Source organism: Ixodes scapularis, unplaced genomic scaffold, assembly GCF_016920785.2.
Source record: "Ixodes scapularis isolate PalLabHiFi unplaced genomic scaffold, ASM1692078v2 PGA_scaffold10__122_contigs__length_95168666, whole genome shotgun sequence".
NCBI lineage: Eukaryota > Metazoa > Arthropoda > Arachnida > Ixodida > Ixodidae > Ixodes > Ixodes scapularis.
In genome coordinates this window covers 73,015,642-73,027,905 of record NW_024609836.1, presented here as the reverse complement: position 1 = coordinate 73,027,905, position 12,264 = coordinate 73,015,642, and the positions used below count along the sequence as shown (strand labels likewise).

The window sequence follows — 12,264 nt, the reverse complement described above, 5'->3', positions numbered from 1 at the left end:
ATTTTCCACACCCCCCCCCCCTTTCCCCAAAATGGAGTTCTGGATCCGCCCCTGCGGCCGGCACTCGCTGTCCAAAAACGAGCTTGATCCAGCGTTCAGTAGCGACGGAAGGTGGGGAAAAGGTACGTCTGTTTTTCGTCGTTAGACGATTTACACAATACAGCGCACAACGTCTCCTCATCACTGATCAGTGCTGGCTCATTATCAACCTAATTAATTGCACTTGACGTTTGAGCGCGGCTCGCCTAATTGTGATTGGTCAACGGATAGCACACGACCATATGGACCGCGCTTCAAAAGTTTGTATTCTCGCCGTCTTGTACTTATGCCTTCGAAATCCCTCTTGAAAGTGTACATTAGCGAGGACGAGGACGGGAACAGGACATCTTTCAAACACGGCTCGGAAAACGTTGGCAGTTCGTTTTCAATTGTAACTGCCAACGTTTTCCGAGCTATGTTTGAAACATGTCCTGTTCCCGTTCTCGTGCTCGCTGTTTTATACTTTCAAGTTTTGTATCTATTAACCAACACGCTCGTTTTCAATTGGAAATCCCTCCTTGGACCAAGATTTTGAACCAAGAAACTGAGTTCAAAAGTACCCACAATATGGCAGCGCTTCCCAGATCTGGTTAAAGCACTGGATAAATTTCCTTTCTCGCGCGAAGTTTCAAACAAGGACTCCGTTCTCATCGGAGACTGGTGTTTCCAAAAGTGGACCCTCCCGCGACGATCTCGGAGGCCATGACTATGGCAGCATAGCCATGACCACTAAGAGCATGGCATCCAAGATTTCGAACCGAAAGACTAACTTCAAATGTACCCACTAGTTGGCAGCACCTCCCAGAGGTGGTATTTCCTTTCGGCGCGAAGTTTCAAACAAGGGTTCCGTTCTCATCTGAGACTGATGTTGACAAAAGTGGACCCTCCCAACGATCTCGGAGGCCACGACTATGGCGGCATAGCCATGACCAAAAGCACGGCATCCAAGATTTCGAACCGAAAGACTAACTTCAAATGTACCCACTAGATGGCAGCACCTCCCAGAGGTGGTATTTATTTTCTGGCGCGAAGTTTCAAACAAGGGTTCCGTTCTCATCGAAGACTGCCACAAGTGGACCCTCGTTTTAAGCGGGAGTCTTCTCGGCAGATGATTCGCGTAGCGCCTCAGCCTTTTGTAGGCAAGCGCTATCGACCAAAGAGAAAGCTTTTATCTTTCAGCCAGTCTGCAATGGGGTAATTTATCCGTAAGAACCTCTCGACTACTGACGGATTAGTGGCATCGATGATGTTCATGTGACCACGGGATGTTGTTCGCTTGACTTACGTACAGAGCGAAGGACAAGAAAGATATATGTATTCAGTTTTATAAACTCAGCTAGGTGGCGCAAGTCCCCGACAGATTTGAAAAGCGGAGCTGGACTTTTTATTTGTTTATTCATATAAAATATAACTAACTTCGAAAATTCCCGATAGATGGCAGCACTTCCTGGAGTACGCATATCTCTATTGGTTGTAAATGTGAATGAATGGATACAGTTCGTCATTTAATAAATTGGGCGGTAACCTGCGCTACCTTCCTTGTATGTATAAGGAAAATACCGATTCAATTAGAACAGTTCCTCCAGAGTTGAGACGCGTTTATTTCAACGTTTTATTTTCTTTGTATGCGTATTTTCTCAAATCACAGGCCAGGAAAACTGCGATTTTGCATGCATGAGCCTCATTTTGCAGATAAACCGGGACTGCGTGTTGCAACGTCGCAGGGCAACCGCAGAGCACCTGCGGTTGTAAAGCTGAAATTTCATTTAAACCTTACCCCGGGATAAACCTTTTTTAGACCCGCTTTTCGCGGTTTTCGTCCTCTATGTTATTCTCCTCAAGCACCGTAACTTAATTAGCACGCTCCATTTCCACGAATGTAAATCACTGCTTTATGTCAAGGGGTAATTTGTGCAGAAAATGTTTATAGCGTTGCTTAAATGCATCTTCATATACTTTCTCTATGGGACAGATATTAGCTGCTTTGACATACATGAAGTGAATTAAAATAAAATCCAAGACTTCGATGGTATGCAAGACAAGTTTGAAGCATGTTTCACTATTCCCGGTGATTTAATTGTGAAGCTATATTATCAAAGGGGCAGACAAGCGGAATGGGCAGAAGTGGTCTTGATATTTTCACGCAGTTGGGAATGATGGGTCATCGGGGGCACTTCCTCCATAAATAGACAATGGTTCATAGGCAATCATTTCCCGGTAAAGTGGACCTCCATTTTTGAAGTCTCGCTCGTTGCGTTTCCAAATTAGTCGCAATATGACCTGCTGCAAAGTTACCACGGATGGTGGAGACGACAGAGCCAACACAATGTTGATCTACTGCTACATCAGTGTACTTGTTGCCAATTTTGCTGCATATTCCTCCGAAGAGAGCAGAATCATACCATTTTCATCAATTGCAACAACACAGGAAGATGTATCTTTATTCACCGGACCGCCTACATGAAGTGCAACCACCAGAGGATCACGCGCAGCGTCAGCAAGGTAGAGCTGTACAGTTCCACACAGTCGCTGGTAAAGAGAGGCTGCCAACGTGACCGGCTCGGACGGCACATCAGGGCAGAGTTTACGCCGCAGACAAGAAAAAACACCGCAGGCATGGACTCGAGTTCAAACGGGAGCAACATGTTTGAGAAGTAGGTCTATACTTGTGCAAAGGTGAGCATTGGCTTCAAAGGCGAGTCAAATAAGTACCGTAATATCCCGAGTCATCGCCCATCCCCGAGCCATCGCCCACCCCATTTTTTGGGCCAATATCGATTTCCGAAAAAACACCGAGTCATCGCCCACCCCTTCAAATACCCCAGCGCGGACTCTGCGATCCGCGAACACTCATCCTACCCGAATGACGACGCCGGGGACCTTCCAGTCCGAGGACGTCCGTGACAAAATAAAACGAAGGAGGGAAAGACACTTCTTTTTGTTTACGCATTTCCTCCGTGAGCGATCCCAAAGTGGTCGTGTGTCCGTGCGAAAAGAAAACGATGGAGATAACAAAATAACCGCGGAGTGTTAGGTCAAAGTATGTCTCCGCCGAAGTAAGGTCACCGCGAACCCGCTCCTTCTTCCCGCCCGTCGCGACCGCGGTTGTGCAATATTTTAGGCAAAGCCAAAGCATAAATAAAGCTTTGCTGGAACGTCCTACACAAACGTTTGCAGAGCGTCCCAACCGTGCATTGATAGCCCGCCGTGCACGGACGCACATATGTACGCACCAAACAAGAAAGTTTCGCAAGAGCTTGCAATTGACAAGGCGCACGACTTGGCCCGACGCCAAAGTATTTGCCAACGCGACCGCCGGCTTTCCCGCTTTCCCAGCATTGCTCTTGGTCGCTTCTTTGGTCCGCTCGCTCGCTCGCTCGCTCGCTCCTTGTGCCTGGTCGGTTTTTCTATTTTCTTGTAGACTTTTCTTTCTTTTTTTTTTACTAACCAGGAGAACATAATGGTGACATTCTTTCACGGAACAAAGGTTCGTGCTATATGCAGACCGGCGGTGTTTCTAGCGCGTATGCAAGCATCGGACTTCGCTATAGTAAAATATTCTTTCGTGAGCATTTTTTTCTATAGAACAATGAAACTAAATCGAGTTTTGAGTTTGATGTATCTCTTGTGCATCAGCGCTAGATACGCAGAAAAAAATAGGCGGTTTTTTCCGCTTTTTTTCAAGTGTTTGTGCTCACCCACCGAGACATGGCCCACCCCACTTTTTTAAAGAATTTCAGGCGGTTGGGGGGTGGGCGATGACTCGGGATATTACGGTAGGTCTACACCCAGACAGAGATGGGCTTTGCCTTGGAAGGCGACAGATACGGGAAAAACGGGAATGTAAATAGGTGTCCTGATGATATAAGCTGCATAGGTTTTTGCCAGAGCTTGGGAAGGGGAAAAAAAACAGTATGTGTAAACATGTGTGCTGTGATGTGTAAGCAAATTTTGTGTGTACTCATGTTTGCCATACATTTACAACCGTCATTTTGTCCTCTATTCTGTTCTCCATCCGAGAAGGGGAGATGTGGCTAAATAAAAGAATCAAAGTGTACAGGACACGGGCTTGGTGGGTAGCCCAACGGAACATGGCTTTGTCTCATCCTTTATAGATATTAGTGATGGGGCAAAACTTTTTCCAAAACAAAGGTTTCGGAAAGTTTGGGAAGAGTATCCGAACCTCGGTGCGTTTCAGGTAAGTTTGGATAGTTCCGACGCATTGCAATATTGCAGGGGTGGCCAGGCTGACCCGGCCTAAGAGCCGCAAACAGAATCACGAAACTTCCAAAAGCTGCGAAGGGGGGGGGGGGGGGGGGGGCAAACTTTTGTTCAGGGCTCTCGGACTACTTTCAATTTATCAGAGTCAAAAGCAGTCCAACTGTACGTAAGGTAGCAGTAGCACAAGACTAACAAACCGCAACCTGTCTTTCGATATCAAAACGCGCTCCATTTCTCTACTTGGGGAAGTGCTCGTGTGACCGGGAGGGAGGCGTGAAAGTGGAAGGGGGGGGGGGGGGAGTAGGGGAGGGAGCCGCGAGCCGCGCTTTAACACGCGAAGAGCCGCAGCTTGGCCACCCCTGCAATATTGTAAACCATATGAAATAATTACAATTTTTAATATAAATACTAAATGTAACTAACTGACAACACGACACAAAATATTGAGATTATGCGTCGTTGATCAAGATGGTTTTGATTTACAAACTTTACTAGTCACGTCACGACGTGACCAAAACAAAGCGGGCAGGTAGGTGAAATCGATGATCGCAAATCACAACGCTCGTTTTCATTGCATCAATCGCTCAACAATGTGTGTGGTGTTCATTCCAAGTGCCGGGAACATTGCGGTTTACGTTGACAACACAGTTGGCATGTGAAACTCAGTTGGTCGAACGACTTTTTTACAAACGAAGTTCCACCCCGGACTTCTCATCAACACACTTTAGAAAAATTCATTACTTACCCAAAGGCATTTATTGCTCATGCATCACAATTGGCCGCCTTCCACACAGAATGCTTCGCTGAAGACCACTGGCAGCGTGTATCCAGAATGGAAATGAAATCGCTGATTAGTAACCGTGATTCATGACCAAAACGTTTGGGAGGCCTACAGACCACACCCAGAGCTCTGACACTTGGACATCCATAAGCTACCATAGAGCTTTGCTTTTTAAGCTCCTGTCGTCAGTTCGGCAGTCACTTCGCACACGGATCAAGAATGTGCCCTATGGGTCAACGTGCCTGCAAACCTCGGCATGAGATTCTAGGACCTATGAAGACCCCCCACACACACACTGCGAGCAACCTGGTATGTATTGCTGCAACACAGAAAATGAATCAAAAACGGATTGGATTTCAGTCTGTATGGAGGTTCAGACTTCAAAAACACTGACAACGTCAACAAAATCACAAAACTGCCACACCTTCGAAACACCCGAAATTTCACCCAAAGAGCTTTGGAATCTTCTGAACCAGTTCAAAACCGAACCTCCGAAGTTTCACCCCATCACTCATAGATATTGCCACATTTGCCTATGCCAACACCTCACAATCACTTCTCAGGAGGCACCAAGCTCTTGAACACTGTGACAAGACATTGAAAGACAGGTCGCTGCTACTCTTGTCACCAACACTGACACCTCACAGGAGCACCTCACTTTCAGTGCTGCGACAAAGAGTTAAAATGCACGCCACTACTGCTATTTGTCAATGCTAACATTTCACAGGATTGTGCACCTTTCAACACCGTAAGAAAGCGTTCGAAGGCACACAACTACTGCCGTTGTCACCAGAGCTAGCACCTCACAGTCATTTCACAAGAGCACCACACTGCGAAAAAGGCCTTGTTGCAGTGTTCACGTCACACCACATCCACACAACTCCGCTGACCACGGATATGGCTTGCCAGAGGTCACAAAGGTTAACCACAGAACAGCTTCAAGGACATCTCTTCAGTAGGAATGCAACCTTGAAAACAGCAAGACCTCGTCATCGCTCACCAGGATCCTGTTCAGATTGAGCAAAGAGCACATAAATTATGACACTTCCAACATATCAATCATTCCGCATCACTCACAGCGCACAGGCCTCAGTCGCACACCAGAGTAGGGTCACGCAGAGGAATACCAGCAGCACTGGACTGGCATGTGAATTGTGATTCTGTCTTTGGATTTATAGATTTCCCCCCGTGAGGGGGGTGGGCCGATCCCGGAGGCAGTGCAATACCGGGCCAACCCGTGGCATAGGTGAGGTAAACCTCAAGCACTACGCCGCATTCCAAAAATAAGATTAATATCTTGGGTCCAAATAGGACCCGTATCAGATATTAAGCTGATAAGAACAGAGATTTTATTGCATGTTATTTACATATACAGGGAGTATGGGAAGCTGTACAAGTCGTAATGTTAGTGGGAATTTTATACATTGGCTAGCTAGGGAAATTATACACTGGTTATAAGAGAAAAAAATTGCTAATACAATGCTAAAAAGACGAAAATATACATATTCTAAAGGCGCTTCCCAGCAATGTGGCTAGCATATATGTCCCTGGAGCTTGCTATCGTCTCACTCACAATGAGTTTCTTCATTAGTCGTAGATATGACCTGCTGCATAGTCTCCTGAGGGTGGCATCATTGTCTGGGTCCCAGGACCCTAACGCACCCACGATCACGGCAGCAACAGTCACGCGCTGGTAGCGGCGGCACAGGTACTGCTTGATGGCCTCATACTTCTCAATTTTCTGTTGCCGCGCCTCCAGCAGCGCTGCACGTCTGTTGTCAAAGGGGCAGGTGACGTCAATGATGATGGCCTCCTCACCCCTCGCCAGCACCAGGTCTGGGCGCAGGCTTGACTCCCCGACCGGCTGGTTTTCGTGCGTCACCGTGAACTTGGGCGTTGCTGCTGCCTTGATGCGGTTCACGATGTTGTTGTGACGCCGCGTCAGGGCCTGGCTCTGGACCATGCAGTGGCAAACGACGTGTGGCAAGGTTTCTTGCTGGTAGCCACACGCCCTGCAACGTTGGTCGACGGCCGAGGCCCATGGACGCGCTCCGTTGAGTGGCAGCAGGTTGAGACGTGCCCGGTGGATGAACCGCCAGTCGGTGAAACGGGTGTATCGCCCTGACCGCATGAAGTGAGAGCTGGCGCGATCAGCGGCGACACACTCCATCGCCTTTCCCTGGCTGGGTTGTTGGTGCAGCGCTCTGTCGTTTGCTGCTGTCGAGATGCCTCGGAGTGTCCGGATCACCTTGTGGCGATGCTTGGGGGAGATGGTAGTTCCCCCACAGGCGATCCTGGCTCCTTCAGGCACCAGCTCCCAGGTCACGCCGGCGCGTCGGGAGGCTTTGCGGGCCTCTGTCCACACCGACTGGAGCTGCGTTGACGTTGCTCTGAAGTCGCCTTCGGTGTCTCCGGATAGGTAGGCCGCCACGTCTTCTGCTGCAACTGGTCTCCTGAGCCGCTTCTCAGTCACCCTGGTCACCGCCTGCAGTGCCAGGTCACGTACCTCGCTGTCTGGCGACGAGAGCAGCTTGAACGCACCATCAATGCGGCACGCGTCGCTTATGTCGGCTGCTTCCGGGATCCCTGCGACCCCTGCACCTGCACTCCCGTAGAGGTATTTGTTTGAGGAGTTTGCTGGCAGGTACAGCGTTCGTTTGATGAGGGGTCGCAGGGTGTCGTCCAGGCGGCGCCATTCTTCCTTTCCCACAGCCCCAACTCGCATGGCGAAGTTCAGGGCCGGGTAGAGGAATGTTTTTATGGCGTCCAGCCTCTGCCAGGGAGCCAGCATTGAGGACAGCAGGCATCTCCCCAGGGCGATCGCGTCGTCCACGCAGGCGGTGTCGGGCAGGACCCTGTAGCCCACGGGGCGGCCCAGGAAAGTGTGCGCCTCGAAGTCGGTCATGTGGGGGATTTCTGCTTCCCCGATGCAGAATGTTGTAGGCCTCGTGCCCACAGGCTGCCGCCCAGTCAGGTGAAGGGTCCGACACTTAGATGGGTTCAGCTGGAGCCCGAGCCCGGAGGACAGCGCGGTGACGACGTTGATCCTTGTTTGCAGCTCGGTAGGGCTGCCTCCCATGGGGGTGAGGTCGTCGGCGTAGGCCAGGATCTTGTGTTGCCGTTGGCCTCCCTGCACCGCCCGGATCACTGGGTCTAGTACGAGGTTGAAAAGGAGCCCGCTGAGTGGGCAGCCCTGCCGGATCCCTGCTTTGATGGCGACCGGCTCTGTTGTGCCTCCCTCGCTGATGATGACCGTCGTGTTGTCCTCGTACAGGTCCTGGATGATGCTGGCGAAGGCGTCCCCAGTGCCCGCACCTCGAACCGAGTCGACGAGTGCGTTGTGGGCCACTGACCCGAAGGCGTTGGCGTAGTCGAGGAACGCCACGCACAGGTCACCACCACCTGTTCGCGCCGCGTCAAGGCGCTCCTGCAGCACGAAGTTGTGTTCGAACACACCGTCGTGCGGCAGGAACCCCTTTTGGCATTGCGACAGGATCCCGTGATCGCACAACCACCCCTGCAGCCGGGATGCCAGGCATCCAGCATACAGTTTGGCAATCGTGTTACCAAGGGATATGGGGCGCCAGTTTGTGGGGTCCCTCTTCTCGCCTTTCTTGTGGATGAGCACCGTACGGGACGCCTTCCAGCATGCAGGAACTCGCCGGTGTCGTAGGCAACAGTTGAAGGCAGCCGCTAGGAAGCTCCCCTCCGGGTCCACGGTCCTCCAGTGGTGGTAGGTGAGCCGGTCGCCACCATCACTACACTTTGATCTTAGCCAAAAGGCCGAGAAGCGATACCCCCAATTGTCTTTTAATTTCAAGTCCTTCAAGGCTTGAACCCCAAGAGCACATACCACCCCGCAAAGAGGTCAACAAACGCGCATGGCTTCCCAGCGCCAAAGTGGACACCGGTAGGCTTTTCCGAGGTCACGTCGCATCAAGCACAACTCTCCTATAGTGTGCAATTTCGAAATGTCTCAATTAATGAGGAATTAATTAAAATAAGCCCTCTAGACAAGACGTCGACATCGTACGAGAGACCTCATCGCCATCTCTCGACTCGCCAACAAACTCAAAAGGTGCACCGCAAATCACAGGAAACCTTCATAAAACTGCGAGCAAAACAATTCGGAATAACATATGAAGCACTTTAAAAATCAAACGCAACATGTATTCGGACAGATTCAAAATCCGGATGTCTCAAAGTGCTTCCGGCGAAACGTCGTCTGCTATCAAAAATGGCAGACGATCATGTTCGTCCACAAACCACCACAAACCGAGAGCACGGCTGCCAAATACTAATACTCGAGAAAAGATCTAGTGAGATACATCAAGGGGAAAACGCACAAATATTAAGTGAACTGAGGATCCCGGAGTTGACGGAGAGCTTCTGCCCCCAAAAAGTAGTCACTCAACGTCCGGTTCATATCCTTTTATAACGAGAACCTTGAATAAAGTATTTCGAACTTCGTGAAATACACATCTGGCGAGACATGTGCATCCAATTTGAGAACGTCGAAGCGTCGGTATCGCAACTGAGAAACCTGCTTGATCGAGAAAAGCAGTCGTGAATGCTCGTAAAGACGCCGCCGACGCCGCCATGACGACGCGGACTCCTGTTCCCAGACGGTTGTGAGTGGTTTGCGCGAGATGGCGCCAGCATCGTTTCGGCGCTTTAGTTCGCAGCTCATTCACTAGATGGCCCTAGTCCCCCGTTCAGTCCAGATTCTTCGGACTAATTTTAAAAGGCGGGTAAATCGCTTTAAATTGCGGAAAAAGAATTGTCACGTGCAGAAAAACACACCTACGTTGCAGCCTAAACGTTAATGAAACTTGAAAGTGACACGCAGTCTAGCCGACGAAGGAAGCGACGGTTTCCGAACACGAGCGCGTGCACAAAGAAAGAACGCCATTTCGGCAGAATACCAAAACCACGCTGCAAAAACAGACAAGAAACCCGACATCTCGTCAAAGCGTGCGCGAGGCAACAAAAACGCTCGCATTCTGACGTTACCGGGTGCACGAAAGTACGGCTGACGGCCAGCCACGGCGACAAGAAGAAACGACTGCCATTAGGCCTACCTGTCATTATCACCCCCCATCAAACAGAGACGATAAGGTCATTAAAGAGCCCAGCCGCATCGTTGAACTTGAACCACTGACATCCGCAAACATGTACACACCGCCCGGCTCGCGACATTTGAACCACATCACACGCGTTAAAGCCATACCGAAATAGGGGTACTCACACAGGGCTAGACAACGCAGCAAACCTGACGAAGAAAGACAAATGAAGGAGCTGCCGATTAAAACTTAAAACTCCGCAAGGAGGCGTCCGGAAACGAAACAACAAAAAAGAAAGAAAAGCGCCTGCACGTGGGCAAGGGGGTCAAAGTGCAAGAGAAGCTAAAAGGGAGGGCAGTTCCTGTCTGGCCAACAGCATTTCTGCTTGTTTGTTTGTTTGTTTGTTTGTTTTTGTTAGTTTGTTGGGTCCAAGGTGCAAGCAAATCCACGCATAGAAAAAAAAAAAAAAACGGGGAGAGGGTATTGTTGTTAGAGTGCCTTCAAATGGGTCTTGGCTTATCTTTTCGTCCGACTGAGGGGCTTGGCTTATCTTTCCGTCCGGCCTTGGGAACGCGCTACGGGCGTTCGGGAAGTTCGGGACTGCGGGGCGGACTGCTTGCGCGTGCGTGTGTATGTACGCAGGCGTGTTTGTGTACGGGTGCGCGCTGGCCCGGTTCGCCCAGAGGTTTCGCGTTTTTACCAGGGGCAAGGCGGGCGAGGGTTTGTCCCGGCGTTTCGCTCGGGGACGGTCCCTCCGCGGTCGGCGGACTCTACGACGAATTCGATTGCGGGCGTGCTAGCAAAAAGAAGGGAATTCTCATAACACACGAACGACGCGAACACTTTGACCATTTTGTCGCCGAGATTAAAAAGCCCGTGCGTCTACTTTTCCGCGCAACACTCGGAGAGCCAGCGAATGACGATGCCGAAACATGTTTGAACCGACAAACGCAGTCTGAGTTCGTCAATCTTGCATTGCAACTCATACTGCGTTTTTTGGTCTAGACATATGTTTCGGCATCGTCATTCGCTGAGCTGCCTCCGTAAATGCGATGATTGTCTCTCCGGGAGTTGTACGGGAAAGTAGTCGCCCGGGATATTTCCAGAGTGAGCAGGACCCAACCAACTCTTCTGGTTCGCTGCTTAGGTTTTTGCTTCTGGTTATTCCGAAAGATAATTTTTACCATACAACGATTACTTTAAACCGATACTGGGGCAGAATGAGAAAAAAAACGTTAACAGTAGTAGAAAAATAAACAGGAACAGACAATGTCTCACTTCCGCAAAGAGGGGATTGGAAAGATATTTCATTTCATTTATTATCCCTTAAAGGCCCCGCCAGGGGCATTACATAAGGGGGGGGCAATACAAAGAAGCACACAAGTAGAACTTTTATACAAAAAACAAAACGTAGAAACAAGATGTGGCTGAGCACTGGCCATAGGTAGGAGCATCGCACTGATTACATATTAAATATAGACGATACAGCATATCTGAAGAGGTCGGGGTCACTGATGAGCACTACACGGTCCGGTAGATTGTTCCACTCTATTATGGCAAGGGGAAGAAATGAGTTGTTAAAGGTGACAGTGGAACCATGGATGCGACGTACACTAAGGGAGTTAAAAAGTCGTCGGGATGAACGATGCGGTTCTAACAGTAGAGACTGCCTGAGTAGAGGGTGTTAATAAAAAATCTTCTGGAAAAGACAGATGCGTGATATTCTTCGGCGAGAAATGAGAGTGGGGAGGCATAAGGAAGCCTTTATGGCCGACACACTGGCAGTGCGTTCATAATTAGAAAGAATGAATCGGGCAGCACGATTCTGAATTGATTCTAAGGTGTTAGTGAGGTAAATCTGGTGTGGGGACCAAATGGCAGCAGCATACTCAATCTTCGGACGCACAAAAGTTTCGTAGGCCAGCTGGCGCAAAGCTGGAGGGGCTGAGTGCAGACAACGTCGAATGTAACCAAGCGTTCTGGAAGCTTCGGCATGTATGGAGTCAATGTGGAGGGTCCAAGACATAGGGGAAGAAAAATGAACGCCAAGGTATTTGTACGATTGAACACACTCAATTGTTGATGAGCCTAGAGAATATTTGAAAAGAGATGGGGAATGTTTTCGAGAAAAACAGACAAACTTACATTTAGAGTGGTATA

The 12,264-nt window shown here is 49.6% G+C and overlaps 1 protein-coding gene and 1 non-coding gene across 2 annotated transcripts; both read right to left on the bottom strand.

Annotated features, from left to right (window-relative positions):
* Positions 1-1,638: 1,638 nt before the first annotated feature.
* On the bottom strand, positions 1,639-10,129 carry LOC120840929. Its single transcript, XM_040211716.1, has 3 exons — positions 10,123-10,129; positions 6,615-8,872; positions 1,639-1,779 (listed from the first exon to the last, which is right to left on the bottom strand). The coding sequence occupies exons 1-3, from the start codon at positions 10,127-10,129 to the stop codon at positions 1,639-1,641; spliced, it is 2,406 nt and encodes an 801-aa protein (XP_040067650.1).
* Positions 6,234-6,421, bottom strand: LOC115316006. Its single transcript, XR_003917830.2, has one exon. It is a non-coding gene; the product is annotated as a U2 spliceosomal RNA (small nuclear RNA).
* Positions 10,130-12,264: the final 2,135 nt, after the last annotated feature.

What these genes read in the sequence shown, in the direction of transcription:
- LOC120840929 (XM_040211716.1), bottom strand. An exon ending in GACTAATGAAGAAACTCATT is followed by an intron (nt 1,780 to 6,614) that starts GTGAGTGAGACG and finishes TTACAACCGCAG; the next exon opens with GTGCTCTGCGGTTGCCCTGC.